General features: G+C 44.4%; 1 protein-coding gene across 1 annotated transcript in view; it reads left to right on the top strand.

Moving 5' to 3' along the window:
* LOC106606155 (CUB and sushi domain-containing protein 3) overlaps positions 1-22,659 on the top strand; it is a 492,730-nt gene that overhangs the window by 200,554 nt on the left and 269,517 nt on the right. The window contains 1 exon segment of the mRNA XM_045717778.1: positions 19,275-19,466. Coding sequence (XP_045573734.1) covers positions 19,275-19,466 — 192 coding nt within the window.

The following is a 22,659-nucleotide window of genomic DNA, read 5'->3' as shown; positions in this document are numbered from 1 at the left end:
AGTCCTTTACAGTTACAAACTGACTGACTGGAGGAGACTAGACCACAGTCCTTTACAGTTACAACCTGACTGACTGGAGGAGACTAGACATGACCACAGTCCTTTACAGTTACAACCTGACTGACTGGAGGAGACTAGACATGACCACAGTCCTTTACAGTTACAACCTGACTGACTGGAGGAAACATGACCACAGTCCTTTACAGTTACAACCTGACTGACTGGAGGAAACATGACCACAGTCCTTTACAGTTACAACCTGACTGACTGGAGGAAACATGACCACAGTCCTTTACAGTTACAACCTGACTGACTGGAGGAAACATGACCACAGTCCTTTACAGTTACAACCTGACTGACTGGAGGAAACATGACCACAGTCCTTTACAGTTACAACCTGACTGACTGGAGGAAACATGACCACAGTCCTTTACAGTTACAACCTGACTGACTGGAGGAAACATGACCACAGTCCTTTACAGTTACAACCTGACTGACTGGAGGAAACATGACCACAGTCCTTTACAGTTACAACCTGACTGACTGGAGGAGACTATGACCACAGTCCTTTACAGTTACAACCTGACTGACTGGAGGAGACTAGACATGACCACAGTCCTTTACAGTTACAACCTGACTGACTGGAGGAGACATGACCACAGTCCTTTACAGTTACAACCTGACTGACTGGAGGAGACTAGACATGACCACAGTCCTTTACAGTTACAACCTGACTGACTGGAGGAGACATGACCACAGTCCTTTACAGTTACAACCTGACTGACTGGAGGAGACTAGACATGACCACAGTCCTTTACAGTTACAACCTGACTGACTGGAGGAGACATGACCACAGTCCTTTACAGTTACAACCTGACTGACTGGAGGAAACATGACCACAGTCCTTTACAGTTACAACCTGACTGACTGGAGGAGACTAGACATGACCACAGTCCTTTACAGTTACAACCTGACTGACTGGAGGAAACATGACCACAGTCCTTTACAGTTACAACCTGACTGACTGGAGGAAACATGACCACAGTCCTTTACAGTTACAACCTGACTGACTGGAGGAGACTAGACATGACCACAGTCCTTTACAGTTACAACCTGACTGACTGGAGGAGACATGACCACAGTCCTTTACAGTTACAACCTGACTGACTGGAGGAGACTAGACATGACCACAGTCCTTTACAGTTACAACCTGACTGACTGGAGGAAACATGACCACAGTCCTTTACAGTTACAACCTGACTGACTGGAGGAGACTAGACATGACCACAGTCCTTTACAGTTACAACCTGACTGACTGGAGGAAACATGACCACAGTCCTTTACAGTTACAACCTGACTGACTGGAGGAAACATGACCACAGTCCTTTACAGTTACAACCTGACTGACTGGAGGAAACATGACCACAGTCCTTTACAGTTACAACCTGACTGACTGGAGGAGACTAGACATGACCACAGTCCTTTACAGTTACAGCCTGACTGACTGGAGGAAACATGACCACAGTCCTTTACAGTTACAACCTGACTGACTGGAGGAGACTAGACATGACCACAGTCCTTTACAGTTACAACCTGACTGACTGGAGGAAACATGACCACAGTCCTTTACAGTTACAACCTGACTGACTGGAGGAAACATGACCACAGTCCTTTACAGTTACAACCTGACTGACTGGAGGAGACTAGACATGACCACAGTCCTTTACAGTTACAACCTGACTGACTGGAGGAGACATGACCACAGTCCTTTACAGTTACAACCTGACTGACTGGAGGAGACATGACCACAGTCCTTTACAGTTACAACCTGACTGACTGGAGGAAGACATGACCACAGTCCTTTACAGTTACAACCTGACTGACTGGAGGAGACTAGACATGACCACAGTCCTTTACAGTTACAACCTGACTGACTGGAGGAGACATGACCACAGTCCTTTACAGTTACAACCTGACTGACTGGAGGAGACTAGACATGACCACAGTCCTTTACAGTTACAACCTGACTGACTGGAGGAAACATGACCACAGTCCTTTACAGTTACAACCTGACTGACTGGAGGAGACTAGACATGACCACAGTCCTTTACAGTTACAACCTGACTGACTGGAGGAAACATGACCACAGTCCTTTACAGTTACAACCTGACTGACTGGAGGAGACATGACCACAGTCCTTTACAGTTACAACCTGACTGACTGGAGGAGACTAGACATGACCACAGTCCTTTACAGTTACAACCTGACTGACTGGAGGAGACTAGACATGACCACAGTCCTTTACAGTTACAACCTGACTGACTGGAGGAAACATGACCACAGTCCTTTACAGTTACAACCTGACTGACTGGAGGAAACATGACCACAGTCCTTTACAGTTACAACCTGCCTGACTGGAGGAGACTAGACATGACCACAGTCCTTTACAGTTACAATCTGACTGACTGGAGGAGACAAGACATGACCACAGTCCTTTACAGTTACAACCTGACTGACTGGAGGAGACTAGACATGACCACAGTCCTTTACAGTTACAACCTGACTGACTGGAGGAGACATGACCACAGTCCTTTACAGTTACAACCTGACTGACTGGAGGAAACATGACCACAGTCCTTTACAGTTACAACCTGACTGACTGGAGGAAACATGACCACAGTCCTTTACAGTTACAACCTGACTGACTGGAGGAGACTAGACATGACCACAGTCCTTTACAGTTACAACCTGACTGACTGGAGGAAACATGACCACAGTCCTTTACAGTTACAACCTGACTGACTGGAGGAGACTAGACATGACCACAGTCCTTTACAGTTACAACCTGACTGACTGGAGGAGACTAGACATGACCACAGTCCTTTACAGTTACAACCTGACTGACTGGAGGAAACATGACCACAGTCCTTTACAGTTACAACCTGACTGACTGGAGGAGACTAGACATGACCACAGTCCTTTACAGTTACAACCTGACTGACTGGAGGAGACTAGACATGACCACAGTCCTTTACAGTTACAACCTGACTGACTGGAGGAAACATGACCACAGTCCTTTACAGTTACAACCTGACTGACTGGAGGAGACTAGACATGACCACAGTCCTTTACAGTTACAACCTGACTGACTGGAGAAAACATGACCACAGTCCTTTACAGTTACAAACTGACTGGAGGAAACATGACCACAGTCCTTTACAGTTACAACCTGACTGACTGGAGGAGACTAGACATGACCACAGTCCTTTACAGTTACAACCTGACTGACTGGAGGAGACTAGACATGACCACAGTCCTTTACAGTTACAACCTGACTGACTGGAGGAAACATGACCACAGTCCTTTACAGTTACAACCTGACTGACTGGAGGAAACATGACCACAGACCTTTACAGTTACAACCTGACTGACTGGAGGAGACTAGACATGACCACAGTCCTTTACAGTTACAACCTGACTGACTGGAGGAAACATGACCACAGTCCTTTACAGTTACAACCTGACTGACTGGAGGAGAACATGACCACAGTCCTTTACAGTTACAACCTGACTGACTGGAGGAGACTAGACATGACCACAGTCCTTTACAGTTACAACCTGACTGACTGGAGGAAACATGACCACAGTCCTTTACAGTTACAACCTGACTGACTGGAGGAGACTAGACATGACCACAGTCCTTTACAGTTACAACCTGACTGACTGGAGGAGACTAGACATGACCACAGTCCTTTACAGTTACAACCTGACTGACTGGAGGAGACATGACCACAGTCCTTTACAGTTACAACCTGACTGACTGGAGGAAACATGACCACAGTCCTTTACAGTTACAACCTGACTGACTGGAGGAAACATGACCACAGTCCTTTACAGTTACAACCTGACTGACTGGAGGAAACATGACCACAGTCCTTTACAGTTACAACCTGACTGACTGGAGGAGACTAGACATGACCACAGTCCTTTACAGTTACAACCTGACTGACTGGAGGAGACTAGACATGACCACAGTCCTTTACAGTTACAACCTGACTGACTGGAGGAAACATGACCACAGTCCTTTACAGTTACAACCTGACTGACTGGAGGAGACATGACCACAGTCCTTTACAGTTACAACCTGACTGACTGGAGGAGACTAGACATGACCACAGTCCTTTACAGTTACAACCTGACTGACTGGAGGAGACTAGCATGACCACAGTCCTTTACAGTTACAACCTGACTGACTGGAGGACAGTAGACATGACCACAGTCCTTTACAGTTACAACCTGACTGACTGGAGGAAACATGACCACAGTCCTTTACAGTTACAACCTGACTGACTGGAGGAGAAACATGACCACAGTCCTTTACAGTTACAACCTGACTGACTGGAGGAGACTAGACATGACCACAGTCCTTTACAGTTACAACCTGACTGACTGGAGGAAACATGACCACAGTCCTTTACAGTTACAACCTGACTGACTGGAGGAGACTAGACATGACCACAGTCCTTTACAGTTACAACCTGACTGACTGGAGGAAACATGACCACAGTCCTTTACAGTTACAACCTGACTGACTGGAGGAGACTAGACATGACCACAGTCCTTTACAGTTACAACCTGACTGACTGGAGGAAACATGACCACAGTCCTTTACAGTTACAACCTGACTGACTGGAGGAGACATGACCACAGTCCTTTACAGTTACAACCTGACTGACTGGAGGAAACATGACCACAGTCCTTTACAGTTACAACCTGACTGACTGGAGGAGACTAGACATGACCACAGTCCTTTACAGTTACAACCTGACTGACTGGAGGAGACTAGACATGACCACAGTCCTTTACAGTTACAACCTGACTGACTGGAGGAGACATGACCACAGTCCTTTACAGTTACAACCTGACTGACTGGAGGAGACTAGACATGACCACAGTCCTTTACAGTTACAACCTGACTGACTGGAGGAGACATGACCACAGTCCTTTACAGTTACAACCTGACTGACTGGAGGAAACATGACCACAGTCCTTTACAGTTACAACCTGACTGACTGGAGGAGACTAGGACCACAGTCCTTTACAGTTACAACCTGACTGACTGGAGGAACGACATGACCACAGTCCTTTACAGTTACAAACTGACTGACTGGAGGAAACATGACCACAGTCCTTTACAGTTACAACCTGACTGACTGGAGGAGACTAGACATGACCACAGTCCTTTACAGTTACAACCTGACTGACTGGAGGAAACATGACCACAGTCCTTTACAGTTACAACCTGACTGACTGGAGGAAACATGACCACAGTCCTTTACAGTTACAACCTGACTGACTGGAGGAGACATGACCACAGTCCTTTACAGTTACAACCTGACTGACTGGAGGAGACTAGACATGACCACAGTCCTTTACAGTTACAACCTGACTGACTGGAGGAAACATGACCACAGTCCTTTACAGTTACAACCTGACTGACTGGAGGAAACATGACCACAGTCCTTTACAGTTACAACCTGACTGACTGGAGGAGACTAGACATGACCACAGTCCTTTACAGTTACAACCTGACTGACTGGAGGAAACATGACCACAGTCCTTTACAGTTACAACCTGACTGACTGGAGGAGACTAGACATGACCACAGTCCTTTACAGTTACAACCTGACTGACTGGAGGAGACATGACCACAGTCCTTTACAGTTACAACCTGACTGACTGGAGGAGACTAGACATGACCACAGTCCTTTACAGTTACAACCTGACTGACTGGAGGAGACTAGACATGACCACAGTCCTTTACAGTTACAACCTGACTGACTGGAGGAAACATGACCACAGTCCTTTACAGTTACAACCTGACTGACTGGAGGAAACATGACCACAGTCCTTTACAGTTACAACCTGACTGACTGGAGGAGACTAGACATGACCACAGTCCTTTACAGTTACAACCTGACTGACTGGAGGAAACATGACCACAGTCCTTTACAGTTACAACCTGACTGACTGGAGGAGACTAGACATGACCACAGTCCTTTACAGTTACAACCTGACTGACTGGAGGAGACTAGACATGACCACAGTCCTTTACAGTTACAACCTGACTGACTGGAGGAGACTAGACATGACCACAGTCCTTTACAGTTACAACCTGACTGACTGGAGGAGACATGACCACAGTCCTTTACAGTTACAACCTGACTGACTGGAGGAAACATGACCACAGTCCTTTACAGTTACAACCTGACTGACTGGAGGAGAAACATGACCACAGTCCTTTACAGTTACAACCTGACTGACTGGAGGAGACTAGACATGACCACAGTCCTTTACAGTTACAACCTGACTGACTGGAGGAGACATGACCACAGTCCTTTACAGTTACAACCTGACTGACTGGAGGAGACTAGACATGACCACAGTCCTTTACAGTTACAACCTGACTGACTGGAGGAGACTAGACATGACCACAGTCCTTTACAGTTACAACCTGACTGACTGGAGGAAACATGACCACAGTCCTTTACAGTTACAACCTGACTGACTGGAGGAGACTAGACATGACCACAGTCCTTTACAGTTACAACCTGACTGACTGGAGGAGACTAGACATGACCACAGTCCTTTACAGTTACAACCTGACTGACTGGAGGAAACATGACCACAGTCCTTTACAGTTACAACCTGACTGACTGGAGGAAACATGACCACAGTCCTTTACAGTTACAACCTGACTGACTGGAGGAGACTAGACATGACCACAGTCCTTTACAGTTACAACCTGACTGACTGGAGGAGACTAGACATGACCACAGTCCTTTACAGTTACAACCTGACTGACTGGAGGAAACATGACCACAGTCCTTTACAGTTACAACCTGACTGACTGGAGGAGACTAGACATGACCACAGTCCTTTACAGTTACAACCTGACTGACTGGAGGAGACTAGACATGACCACAGTCCTTTACAGTTACAACCTGACTGACTGGAGGAAACATGACCACAGTCCTTTACAGTTACAACCTGACTGACTGGAGGAAACATGACCACAGTCCTTTACAGTTACAACCTGACTGACTGGAGGAGACTAGACATGACCACAGTCCTTTACAGTTACAACCTGACTGACTGGAGGAAACATGACCACAGTCCTTTACAGTTACAACCTGACTGACTGGAGGAGACTAGACATGACCACAGTCCTTTACAGTTACAACCTGACTGACTGGAGGAGACTAGACATGACCACAGTCCTTTACAGTTACAACCTGACTGACTGGAGGAGACTAGACATGACCACAGTCCTTTACAGTTACAACCTGACTGACTGGAGGAGAAACATGACCACAGTCCTTTACAGTTACAACCTGACTGACTGGAGGAAGACATGACCACAGTCCTTTACAGTTACAACCTGACTGACTGGAGGAAACATGACCACAGTCCTTTACAGTTACAACCTGACTGACTGGAGGAAAACATGACCACAGTCCTTTACAGTTACAACCTGACTGACTGGAGGAGACTAGACATGACCACAGTCCTTTACAGTTACAACCTGACTGACTGGAGGAAACATGACCACAGTCCTTTACAGTTACAACCTGACTGACTGGAGGAGACAGAATGACCACAGTCCTTTACAGTTACAACCTGACTGACTGGAGGAGACTAGACATGACCACAGTCCTTTACAGTTACAACCTGACTGACTGGAGGAGACATGACCACAGTCCTTTACAGTTACAACCTGACTGACTGGAGGAGACTAGACATGACCACAGTCCTTTACAGTTACAACCTGACTGACTGGAGGAGACTAGACATGACCACAGTCCTTTACAGTTACAACCTGACTGACTGGAGGAAACATGACCACAGTCCTTTACAGTTACAACCTGACTGACTGGAGGAGACTATGACCACAGTCCTTTACAGTTACAACCTGACTGACTGGAGGAGACTAGACATGACCACAGTCCTTTACAGTTACAACCTGACTGACTGGAGGAGACAGCATGACCACAGTCCTTTACAGTTACAACCTGACTGACTGGAGGACAGTAGACATGACCACAGTCCTTTACAGTTACAACCTGACTGACTGGAGGAAACATGACCACAGTCCTTTACAGTTACAACCTGACTGACTGGAGGAGAACATGACCACAGTCCTTTACAGTTACAACCTGACTGACTGGAGGAGACTAGACATGACCACAGTCCTTTACAGTTACAACCTGACTGACTGGAGGAAACATGACCACAGTCCTTTACAGTTACAACCTGACTGACTGGAGGAGACTAGACATGACCACAGTCCTTTACAGTTACAACCTGACTGACTGGAGGAGAACATGACCACAGTCCTTTACAGTTACAACCTGACTGACTGGAGGAGACTAGACATGACCACAGTCCTTTACAGTTACAACCTGACTGACTGGAGGAAACATGACCACAGTCCTTTACAGTTACAACCTGACTGACTGGAGGAAACATGACCACAGTCCTTTACAGTTACAACCTGACTGACTGGAGGAAACATGACCACAGTCCTTTACAGTTACAACCTGACTGACTGGAGGAGACTAGACATGACCACAGTCCTTTACAGTTACAACCTGACTGACTGGAGGAGACTAGACATGACCACAGTCCTTTACAGTTACAACCTGACTGACTGGAGGAAACATGACCACAGTCCTTTACAGTTACAACCTGACTGACTGGAGGAGACTAGACCACAGTCCTTTACAGTTACAACCTGACTGACTGGAGGAGACTAGACATGACCACAGTCCTTTACAGTTACAACCTGACTGACTGGAGGAGACTAGACATGACCACAGTCCTTTACAGTTACAACCTGACTGACTGGAGGAAACATGACCACAGTCCTTTACAGTTACAACCTGACTGACTGGAGGAAACATGACCACAGTCCTTTACAGTTACAACCTGACTGACTGGAGGAGACTAGACATGACCACAGTCCTTTACAGTTACAACCTGACTGACTGGAGGAGAACATGACCACAGTCCTTTACAGTTACAACCTGACTGACTGGAGGAAACATGACCACAGTCCTTTACAGTTACAACCTGACTGACTGGAGGAGACTAGACATGACCACAGTCCTTTACAGTTACAACCTGACTGACTGGAGGAAACATGACCACAGTCCTTTACAGTTACAACCTGACTGACTGGAGGAGACTAGACATGACCACAGTCCTTTACAGTTACAACCTGACTGACTGGAGGAGACTAGACATGACCACAGTCCTTTACAGTTACAACCTGACTGACTGGAGGAAACATGACCACAGTCCTTTACAGTTACAACCTGACTGACTGGAGGAAACATGACCACAGTCCTTTACAGTTACAACCTGACTGACTGGAGGAAACATGACCACAGTCCTTTACAGTTACAACCTGACTGACTGGAGGAAACATGACCACAGTCCTTTACAGTTACAACCTGACTGACTGGAGGAGACTAGACATGACCACAGTCCTTTACAGTTACAACCTGACTGACTGGAGGAGACTAGACATGACCACAGTCCTTTACAGTTACAACCTGACTGACTGGAGGAAACATGACCACAGTCCTTTACAGTTACAACCTGACTGACTGGAGGAGACTAACATGACCACAGTCCTTTACAGTTACAACCTGACTGACTGGAGGAGACTAGACATGACCACAGTCCTTTACAGTTACAACCTGACTGACTGGAGGAGACATGACCACAGTCCTTTACAGTTACAACCTGACTGACTGGAGGAAACATGACCACAGTCCTTTACAGTTACAACCTGACTGACTGGAGGAGACTAGACATGACCACAGTCCTTTACAGTTACAACCTGACTGACTGGAGGAGACATGACCACAGTCCTTTACAGTTACAACCTGACTGACTGGAGGACAGTAGACATGACCACAGTCCTTTACAGTTACAACCTGACTGACTGGAGGAAACATGACCACAGTCCTTTACAGTTACAACCTGACTGACTGGAGGAAACATGACCACAGTCCTTTACAGTTACAACCTGACTGACTGGAGGAGACTAGACATGACCACAGTCCTTTACAGTTACAAACTGACTGACTGGAGGAAACATGACCACAGTCCTTTACAGTTACAACCTGACTGACTGGAGGAGACTAGACATGACCACAGTCCTTTACAGTTACAACCTGACTGACTGGAGGAAACATGACCACAGTCCTTTACAGTTACAACCTGACTGACTGGAGGAGACTAGACATGACCACAGTCCTTTACAGTTACAACCTGACTGACTGGAGGAAACATGACCACAGTCCTTTACAGTTACAACCTGACTGACTGGAGGAGACATGACGACAGTCCTTTACAGTTACAACCTGACTGACTGGAGGAAACATGACCACAGTCCTTTACAGTTACAAACTGACTGACTGGAGGAGACTAGACATGACCACAGTCCTTTACAGTTACAACCTGACTGACTGGAGGAGACTAGACATGACCACAGTCCTTTACAGTTACAACCTGACTGACTGGAGGAGACATGACCACAGTCCTTTACAGTTACAACCTGACTGACTGGAGGAGACTAGACATGACCACAGTCCTTTACAGTTACAACCTGACTGACTGGAGGAGACATGACCACAGTCCTTTACAGTTACAAACTGACTGACTGGAGGAAACATGACCACAGTCCTTTACAGTTACAACCTGACTGACTGGAGGAGACTAGACCACAGTCCTTTACAGTTACAACCTGACTGACTGGAGGAAACATGACCACAGTCCTTTACAGTTACAAACTGACTGACTGGAGGAAACATGACCACAGTCCTTTACAGTTACAACCTGACTGACTGGAGGAGACTAGACATGACCACAGTCCTTTACAGTTACAACCTGACTGACTGGAGGAAACATGACCACAGTCCTTTACAGTTACACCCTGACTGACTGGAGGAAACATGACCACAGTCCTTTACAGTTACAACCTGACTGACTGGAGGAGACTAGATATGACCACAGTCCTTTACAGTTACAACCTGACTGACTGGAGGAGACATGACCACAGTCCTTTACAGTTACAACCTGACTGACTGGAGGAGACATGACCACAGTCCTTTACAGTTACAACCTGACTGACTGGAGGAGACTAGACATGACCACAGTCCTTTACAGTTACAACCTGACTGACTGGAGGAAACATGACCACAGTCCTTTACAGTTACAACCTGACTGACTGGAGGAGACTAGACATGACCACAGTCCTTTACAGTTACAACCTGACTGACTGGAGGAGACATGACCACAGTCCTTTACAGTTACAACCTGACTGACTGGAGGAGACTAGACATGACCACAGTTCTTTACAGTTACAATCTGACTGACTGGAGGAGACTAGACATGACCACAGTCCTTTACAGTTACAACCTGACTGACTGGAGGAAACATGACCACAGTCCTTTACAGTTACAACCTGACTGACTGGAGGAGACTAGACATGACCACAGTCCTTTACAGTTACAACCTGACTGACTGGAGGAGACTAGACATGACCACAGTCCTTTACAGTTACAACCTGACTGACTGGAGGAGACTAGACATGACCACAGTCCTTTACAGTTACAACCTGACTGACTGGAGGAGACTAGACATGACCACAGTCCTTTACAGTTACAACCTGACTGACTGGAGGAAACATGACCACAGTCCTTTACAGTTACAACCTGACTGACTGGAGGAGACTAGACATGACCACAGTCCTTTACAGTTACAACCTGACTGACTGGAGGAAACATGACCACAGTCCTTTACAATTACAACCTGACTGACTGGAGGAGACTAGACATGACCACAGTCCTTTACAGTTACAACCTGACTGACTGGAGGAGACATGACCACAGTCCTTTACAGTTACAACCTGACTGACTGGAGGAGACTAGACATGACCACAGTCCTTTACAGTTACAACCTGACTGACTGGAGGAGACTAGACATGACCACAGTCCTTTACAGTTACAACCTGACTGACTGGAGGAAACATGACCACAGTCCTTTACAGTTACAACCTGACTGACTGGAGGAGACTAGACATGACCACAGTCCTTTACAGTTACAACCTGACTGACTGGAGGAGACTAGACATGACCACAGTCCTTTACAGTTACAACCTGACTGACTGGAGGAGACTAGACATGACCACAGTCCTTTACAGTTACAACCTGACTGACTGGAGGAGACTAGACATGACCACAGTCCTTTACAGTTACAACCTGACTGACTGGAGGAAACATGACCACAGTCCTTTACAGTTACAACCTGACTGACTGGAGGAGACTAGACATGACCACAGTCCTTTACATTTACAACCTGACTGACTGGAGGAAACATGACCACAGTCCTTTACAGTTACAACCTGACTGACTGGAGGAGACTAGACATGACCACAGTCCTTTACAGTTACAACCTGACTGACTGGAGGAAACATGACCACAGTCCTTTACAGTTACAACCTGACTGACTGGAGGAAACATGACCACAGTCCTTTACAGTTACAACCTGACTGACTGGAGGAAACATGACCACAGTCCTTTACAGTTACAACCTGACTGACTGGAGGAGACTAGACATGACCACAGTCCTTTACAGTTACAACCTGACTGACTGGAGGAGACATGACCACAGTCCTTTACAGTTACAACCTGACTGACTGGAGGAGACTAGACATGACCACAGTCCTTTACAGTTACAACCTGACTGACTGGAGGAAACATGACCACAGTCCTTTACAGTTACAACCTGACTGACTGGAGGAGACAATGACCACAGTCCTTTACAGTTACAACCTGACTGACTGGAGGAAACATGACCACAGTCCTTTACAGTTACAACCTGACTGACTGGAGGAAACATGACCACAGTCCTTTACAGTTACAAACTGACTGACTGGAGGAAACATGACCACAGTCCTTTACAGTTACAACCTGACTGACTGGAGGAAACATGACCACAGTCCTTTACAGTTACAACCTGACTGACTGGAGGAAACATGACCACAGTCCTTTACAGTTACAACCTGACTGACTGGAGGAAACATGACCACAGTCCTTTACAGTTACAACCTGACTGACTGGAGGAGACTAGATATGACCACAGTCCTTTACAGTTACGACCTGACTGACTGGAGGAGACGCATGACCACAGTCCTTTACAGTTACAACCTGACTGACGGGAGGAGACAATGACCACAGTCCTTTACAGTTACAACCTGAATGACTGGAGGAGACTAGACATGACCACAGTCCTTTACAGTTACAACCTGACTGACTGGAGGAGACAGACATGACCACAGTCCTTTACAGTTACAACCTGACTGACTGGAGGAAACATGACCACAGTCCTTTACAGTTACAACCTGACTGACTGGAGGAGACTAGACATGACCACAGTCCTTTACAGTTACAACCTGACTGACTGGAGGAAACATGACCACAGTCCTTTACAGTTACAACCTGACTGACTGGAGGAGACATGACCACAGTCCTTTACAGTTACAACCTGACTGACTGGAGGAGACTAGACATGACCACAGTCCTTTACAGTTACAACCTGACTGACTGGAGGAGACATGACCACAGTCCTTTACAGTTACAACCTGACTGACTGGAGGAGACATGACCACAGTCCTTTACAGTTACAACCTGACTGACTGGAGGAAACTAGACATGACCAAAAATAACCCAAAATAGTTCTACCTGGAACCAAAAAGGGTTCTCCTATGAGGACAGCCTAAGCGTGTACTATATATATTCGTTGGCTATGTCATAGCTACGTTAGTCAACAATAAATAATAAACAATAAATAACAATTCATCTGCAACAATTACAAGTTAATTAGTGTTGATGGTGATTTATGAACCAAAACAGGGACAAGAAACATATGCTACATTGCCCACTAATCTGATAAAGGTAGATATCTGGTCTCCTTTATGGCTCTAATGTAACATCCTGGCCATAGAGAGGGTTTTTTTTTCTTTATTTTGGTTAGGCCAGCGTGTTACATTGTTCTATGTTCTTTTTCTATGTTTTTTTTGTATTTCTTTGTTTTGGGCCGTGTGTGGCTCCCAATCAGGCACAGCTGAAGTTCGTTGTTGTTGATTGGGAGTCACACATAAGGAGCATGTTTTTCCTTTGGGTTTTGTGGGTAATTGTATTTTGTTTAGTGTGTTTTCCTAACAGAACTGTTTGCTGTCGTCTTTTGTTTATTTTTGTAGTGTTTTCTTTTTCATTAAAACACTAATGATGAACACGTCCTCCGCTGCGTATTGGTCCACCTTTTCCGACGATGGCTTCTCTGTTTCATCTGACGACGAAGATCATCTAATCTGATAGTGGTAGATGTCTAGTCTCCTTTATGGCTCTAATCTGATAGTGGTAGATGTCTAGTCTCCTTTATGGCTCTAATCTGATAGTGGTAGATGTCTAGTCTCCTTTATGGCTCTAATCTGATAGTGGTAGATGTCTAGTCTCCTTTATGGCTCTAATCTGATAGTGGTAGATGTCTAGTCTCCTTTATGGCTCTAATCTGATAGTGGTAGATGTCTAGTCTCCTTTATGGCTCTAATCTGATAGTGGTAGATGTCTAGTCTCCTTTATGGCTCTAATCTGATAGTGGTAGATGTCTAGTCTCCTTTATGGCTCTAATCTGATAGTGGTAGATGTCTAGTCTCCTTTATGGCTCTAATCTGATAGTGGTAGATGTCTAGTCTTTTTTATGGCTCTAATCTGATAGTGGCTTTATGGCTCAGACCAGCACATAATTTATGCACACACACACACACACACACACACACACACACACACACACACACACACACACACACACACACACACACACACACACACACACACACACACACACACACACACACACACACACACAGAGAGAAATCAGCTCAGTCAGATCCAGCTCATGCGCTTCATCAGTAACAGATTTTAATTTAGAATAGAAAATTAATCTGTTTAAGCAAAAAATGTTATTGCATCAAACCGAATCGTTTCTCACTAAAACGTATCGTTCCTGTATGGTATTTGAACCCATATATCTATGCTTATCCCTAACACATAGGGTTAAGACCTCATCCCTAACACATAGGGTTAAGACCTCATCCCTAACACATAGGGTTAAGACCTCATCCCTAACACATAGGGTTAAGACCTCATCCCTAACACATAGGGTTAAGACCTCATCCCTAACACAGATTTAACTTACAAAAATATTGAATCTGAAATTGGGATTTTATTTTAGGAATAAGGCCTGTTTTTCTTTTGAAGCCAGAAGGAGGCTAGTATCAGCTACATTTATGCCTTTACTAGACTATGGGGATATTTTATATATGAATGCTTCCGCTCAGTGTTTGAGATAAATTGACACCCTTTACCATGGCACTTTGAGATTTATTTTAAACTGCAAAACCTTTATGCACCACTGCACTTTATATACCAGGGTTGGCTGGCCTTCTCTAGTCACTCGTAGGCTCAGTCACTGGTATACTTTTATTTACAAAGTCATTTTGGGTTTATTACCGTTTTATTTGGGCATTTTTATTGTTCAGAAATGTGGTGGGTCGTCTCTTCGTTCGCTGGACTTTATCCGGCTAACTGTTCCAAATGTCCGAACTGAATTTGGTAAAAGGGCTTTTAGGTTCTCTGCTCCATCGTCTTGCCCCAAAATACTTTTAAACTGGAAGAACTTGTCCCGATTGGTGTTTTTAAATCACTGATGAATGATCTTGAGACTGATTCCCTGACCTGTCAATGTTTTTAATTTGCTGTTTTTGATTTTGTTAAACTCGTGTGAATTCAATGGTTTTTATTAGATTACTTGTGGTTTAGTGTCTGTAATTCTTGTAATGACTTGGTGCTGCATATCTTGGCCAGGACGCTCTTGAAAAAGAGATTTTAAATCTCAATGAGCCCTTCCTGGTTAAATAAAGGTTAAATTAAACATTTTAAATAGGGTTAAGACCTCATCCCTAACACACAGGGTTAAGACCTCATCCCTAACACATAGGTTTAAGACCTCATCCCTAACACATAGGGTTTAGACCTCATCCCTAACACACAGGGTTAATTAAGACCTCATCCCTAACACATCGGGCTCAGACCTCATCCCTAACACATAGGGCTAAGACCTCATCCCTAACACATAGGGTTAATACCTCATCCCTAACACATAGGGTTAATACCTCATCCCTAACACATAGGGTTAAGACCTCATCCCTAACACACAGGGTTAAGATGTCATCCCTAACACATAGGGCTAAGACCTCATCCCTAACACATAGGGTTAAGACCTCATCCCTAACACATAGGGCTAAGACCTCATCCCTAACACATTGGGTTAAGACCTCATCCCTAACACATAGGGTTAAGACCTCATCCCTAACACATAGGGTTAAGACCTCATCCCTAACACATAGGGTTAAGACCTCATCCCTAACACATAGGGTTAAGACCTCATCCCTAACACATCGGGTTAAGACCTCATCCCTAACACATCGGGCTAAGACCTCATCCCTAACACATCGGGCTAAGACCTCATCCCTAACACACAGGGTTAAGATTTATTGGAATGGCCTCTTGTTTTGAGCAGTGTTTATATTCCCCCTCTGTTAAGAGGAGCTGTGGCCTATACCACTCCTCCATCCTGCTAACCAGTCACAGTCACTTGAGCAGTTAATTAGCTAGCTGTAATTGTTGTCTCTGCCCAGAAAGGATCTTTTCCTGCTAACTCATTTAATGGGACTTTAAGTCCACCATAGTCATTATGTTCTGAAGCAGGACGTTATTCCCACGCCTCAATCAATAAAGGTTCGTCCCAAATGGCACCCTATTCCCTACATATATAGTGCGCTACTTTTAAAACCAGAGCATCGAGGTGCTATTTAGGACGCAGTTAATGTCTTTACCACAGGAGGTTGGTGGCACTTCAATTGGGGAGGACGGGCTCGTGGTAACGGCTGTTAATGAGTGGAATGGTAGCAAACACGTTTTCAATGTGTTTGATGCCATTTTCATTCACATCGTTTCCAGACATTATTATGAGCTGTCCTCCCCTCACCAGCCTCCTCTGGTCTTTACAATGCAGAGAAATGAGAATATGTCACTGTGTGACACTACGGCTGGTTCCCAGAAACACTTACTAGTCGAAATGCCGACACGTTGTTTTCTGAGTTGTGTGTATGTCCTTGTGTGTGTATGTCCTTGTGTGTGTTAACTCCAGGATGGTCTCCATAATGTGTGTTAACTCTAGGATGGTCTCCATAATGTGTGTTAACTCTAGGATGGTCTCCATAATGTGTGTTAACTCTAGGATGGTCTCCATAATGTGTGTTAACTCTAGGATGGTCTCCATAATGTGTGTTAACTCTAGGATGGTCTCCATAATGTGTGTTAACTCTAGGATGGTCTCCATAATGTGTGTTAACTCTAGGATGGTCTCCATAATGTGTGTTAACTCTAGGATGGTCTCCATAATGTGTGTTAACTCTAGGATGGTCTCCATAATGTGTGTTAACTCTAGGATGGTCTCCATAATGTGTGTTAACTCTAGGATGGTCTCCATAATGTGTGTTAACTCTAGGATGGTCTCCATAATGTGTGTTAACTCTAGGATGGTCTCCATAATGTGTGTTAACTCTAGGATGGTCTCCATAATGTGTGTTAACTCTAGGATGGTCTCCATAATGTGTGTTAACTCTAGGATGGTCTCCATAATGTGTGTTAACTCTAGGATGGTCTCCATAATGTGTGTTAACTCTAGGATGGTCTCCATAATGTGTGTTAACTCTAGGATGGTCTCCATAATGTGTGTTAACTCTAGGATGGTCTCCATAATGTGTGTTAACTCTAGGATGGTCTCCATAATGTGTGTTAACTCTAGGATGGTCTCCATAATGTGTGTTAACTCTAGGATGGTCTCCATAATGTGTGTTAACTCTAGGATGGTCTCCATAATGTGTGTTAACTCTAGGATGGTCTCCATAATGTGTGTTAACTCTAGGATGGTCTCCATAATGTGTGTTAACTCTAGGATGGTCTCCATAATGTGTGTTAACTCTAGGATGGTCTCCATAATGTGTGTTAACTCTAGGATGGTCTCCATAATGTGTGTTAACTCTAGGATGGTCTCCATAATGTGTGTTAACTCTAGGATGGTCTCCATAATGTGTGTTAACTCTAGGATGGTCTCCATAATGTGTGTTAACTCTAGGATGGTCTCCATAATGTGTGTTAACTCTAGGATGGTCTCCATAATGTGTGTTAACTCTAGGATGGTCTCCATAATGTGTGTTAACTCTAGGATGGTCTCCATAATGTGTGTTAACTCTAGGATGGTCTCCATAATGTGTGTTAACTCTAGGATGGTCTCCATAATGTGTGTTAACTCTAGGATGGTCTCCATAATGTGTGTTAACTCTAGGATGGTCTCCATAATGTGTGTTAACTCTAGGATGGTCTCCATAATGTGTGTTAACTCTAGGATGGTCTCCATAATGTGTGTTAACTCTAGGATGGTCTCCATAATGTGTGTTAACTCTAGGATGGTCTCCATAATGTGTGTTAACTCTAGGATGGTCTCCATAATGTGTGTTAACTCTAGGATGGTCTCCATAATGTGTGTTAACTCTAGGATGGTCTCCATAATGTGTGTTAACTCTAGGATGGTCTCCATAATGTGTGTTAACTCTAGGATGGTCTCCATAATGTGTGTTAACTCTAGGATGGTCTCCATAATGTGTGTTAACTCCAGGATGGTCTCCATAATGTGTGTTAACTCTAGGATGGTCTCCATAATGTGTGTTAACTCTAGGATGGTCTCCATAATGTGTGTTAACTCTAGGATGGTCTCCATAATGTGTGTTAACTCTAGGATGGTCTCCATAATGTGTGTTAACTCTAGGATGGTCTCCATAATGTGTGTTAACTCTAGGATGGTCTCCATAATGTGTGTTAACTCTAGGATGGTCTCCATAATGTGTGTTAACTCTAGGATGGTCTCCATAATGTGTGTTAACTCTAGGATGGTCTCCATAATGTGTGTTAACTCTAGGATGGTCTCCATAATGTGTGTTAACTCCAGGATGGTCTCCATAATAATACAACCTGTTTATCCCTCTCTGTCTTCTCCTCCACTCTATAATTCTCTGGCAGGTTTTGATCTGTCTCACTGCGAGGATCCCGGGGTGCCTCAGTTTGGGTTCAAAGTCAGCGACCAGGGGCACTTCGCTGGCAGTGCCATCACGTACGGCTGCGACCAAGGTTATTCCCTGCACGGAAGTGGCATACTCAAGTGCATGACCCGAGAGAGAAGAGCATGGGACAACCACCTCCCCTCATGCATAGGTAATCCTGTCTTGTCCCCCTCTTTCTTTCAATCGCTCTCTCTCTCTATCTCTCTCGTTCTATCCATCTCCCTCCCTCCCTCCCTCCCTCCCTCCCTCCCTCCCTCCCTCCCTCCCTCCCTCCCTCCCTCCCTGTCTCTCTCTCTCTCTCTCTCTCTCTCTCTTCCATCTCTCTCTCGTTCTATCCATCTCTCTCTCTCTCTCTCTCACTCTCTCTTCTTTCTCTCTCTCTCTCTCTCTCTCTCTCTCTCTCTCTCTCTCTCTCTCTCTCTCTCTCGTTCGTTCTCTCTTTCTCTCTCTCTCTCGCTCTCTCTCTCCCTCTCTGCATCCTTTTATCTGGCAGCCCATATTAGTATACAGTCCAATCAGACAGTCAACATTGCTGAGCTCAGTGTTAATCCCAGGGATTTAGTCCTACATGATTTCCACTTAATTGGACTGTTGGAAAAACGTTCCGCTTTTCATTTAGTTGGAGAAGACAAATAGCTCTCATGTTTTGTTCAGAATAATTGATCCTTGTGAATGGGGGTGATGCCAGCTGATTCTTTATGTTAAGTGGTCTTGATGCCAGCTGATTATGTTAAATGGTCGTGATGCCAGTTGATTCTTTATGTTAAATGGTCTTGATGCCAGCTGATTCTTCATGTTAAATGGTCTTGATGCCAGCTGATTCTTCATGTTAAATGGTCGTGATGCCAGCTGATTATGTTAAATGGTCTTGATGCCAGCTGATTCTTCATGTTAAATGGTCGTGATGCCAGTTGATTCTTTATGTTATATGGTCTCGATGCCAGCTGATTCTTTATGTTAAATGGTCTTGATGCCAGCTGATTCTTCATGTTAAATGGTCTTGATGCCAGTTGATTCTTTATGTTAAATGGTCGTGATGCCAGTTGATTCTTCATGTTAAATGGTCGTGATGCCAGCTGATTATGTTAAATGGTCGTGATGCCAGCTGATTCTTCATGTTAAATGGTCGTGATGCCAGCTGATTCTTTATGTTAAATGGTCGTGATGCCAGCTGATTCTTCATGTTAAATGGTCGTGATGCCAGCTGATTCTTCATGTTAAATGGTTGTGATGCCAGCTGATTCTTCATGTTAAATGGTCGTGATGCCAGCTGATTCTTTATGTTAAATGGTCGTGATGCCAGTTGATTCTTCATGTTAAATGGTCGTGATGCCAGCTGATTATGTTAAATGGTCGTGATGCCAGCTGATTCTTCATGTTAAATGGTTGTGATGCCAGCTGATTCTTCATGTTAAATGGTCGTGATGCCAGCTGATTCTTCATGTTAAATGGTCGTGATGCCAGCTGATTCTTCATGTTAAATGATCGTGATGCCAGCTGATTCTTCATGTTAAATGGTCTCGATGCCAGATTTCTGCTTTATTGCATTGTAGTGTTTTCAAATAATTAACTCATCACGTTTTATTATTTACTTCCTTTTGAGTGATATGAAAACATTTAAATGTCTCTTTTTAGAAGCTCATTGATTAATGCATGTCTAGCCAAATCATCCATACTTGCCGTATTCCATCCCTTCCGTCAGTGATCAGTGTTACATGTGTAGATTGCTGCATTAGGTTCAATCCATGCAAGGCAAGGAGGACAAACTGCTCAAGTTATTAGCTTGAATCTAGCAGGTGTAGTGTGTCTGCAGTGTCTTGTGCTGATAGATTATGGTAAAAATGGACATAAACATTCTGCAGGTGTAGCTACAGAATGGCTCTATAAATGCCATGGAGCTTTGGTTTCTCTATTTAACATGTATTTATTCAGGAATATGTTCTGTGAGCTACTATTGTATTCTTTTTTTATGCAGTGTTTTGGTTGTTAAACAGTGGCTAGCCTAAAGAGCTGGAGCTAACACTTCACTGATAGGAAGTCTTTTATCCAGCTTGAATAACAAATGGTTTTCAACAGGGAGAGAGAGAGAGAGAGAGAGAGAGAGAGAGAGAGAGAGAGAGAGAGAGAGAGAGAGAGAGAGAGAGAGAGAGAGAGAGAGAGAGAGAGAGAGAGAGAGAGAGAGAGAGAGAGAGAGAGAGAGAGAGAGAGAGAGAGGATTCTTGTGTATGCAGTCTTTTGGTTGTTTAACAGTGTCTGGCTTAAAGAGCTGGAGCTAACACTGTTTTGACAGGAAGTCTTTTATCCAGCTTGAATAACAAATCATTTTCAACAGGTACAGAGAGTTTATTGTATGTAAAACAGAGAGAGATAGAGCTTCAGAGAGAGAGAGAGAGAAACACGAGAGAGGGACTGCTAATTATCAAAATCCAGAAAAGAGCCGTTAAATTCTACAACCACCTAAAAGGAAGTGATTACCAAACCTTCCATAACAAAGCCATCACCTACAGAGAGATGAACCTGGAGAAGAGTCCCCTAAGCAAGCTGGTCCTGGGGCTCTGTTCACAAACACAAACAGACCCCACAGAGCCCCAGGACAGCAACACAATTAGACCCAACCAAATCATGAGAAAACAGAAAGATAATTACTTGACAAATTGGAAGGAATTTACAAAAAACAGAGCAAACTGCAATGCTATTTGGCCCTAATCAGAGAGTAGAATACCTGACCAACATGACTGACCCCAAATTAAGGAAAGCTTTGACTATGTACAGACTCAGTGAGCATAGCCTTGCTATTGAGAAAGGCCGCCGTAGGCAGACCTGGCTCTCAAGAGAAGACAGGCTATGTGCACACTGCCCACAAAATGAGGTGGAAACTGAGCTGCACTTCCTAACCTCCTGCCCAATGTAGGACCATATTAGAGACACATATTTCCCTCAGATTACACAGATCCTCAAAGAATTCGAAAACAAATCAAATTTTGATAAGCTCCCATATCTACTGGGTGAAATACCACAGACTGCCATCACAGCAGCAAGATGTGTGACCTGTTGCCACAAGAAAAGGGCAACCAGTGAAGAAAAACACCATTGTTAATACAACCTATATTTATGTTTATTTATTTTCCCTTCTGTACTTTAACTATTTGCACATCCTTACAACACTCTACATAGAAATGCCTCTATTCTTTTGGAACTTTTGTGAGAGTAATGTTTACTGTACATTTTTATTGTTTATTTCACTTTTGTTTATTATCTATTTCACTTGCTTTGGCGATGTACACATATGTTTCCCATGCCAATAAAGCCCCTTAAATTGAAATTGAGAGAGAGAGAGAGAGAGA

The sequence above is a fragment of the Salmo salar genome, chromosome ssa05 (assembly GCF_905237065.1).
Source record: "Salmo salar chromosome ssa05, Ssal_v3.1, whole genome shotgun sequence".
Lineage (NCBI taxonomy): Eukaryota > Metazoa > Chordata > Actinopteri > Salmoniformes > Salmonidae > Salmo > Salmo salar.
Note: the sequence above shows the minus strand (reverse complement) of the source record. Positions and strands in the feature narration are given on the sequence as shown.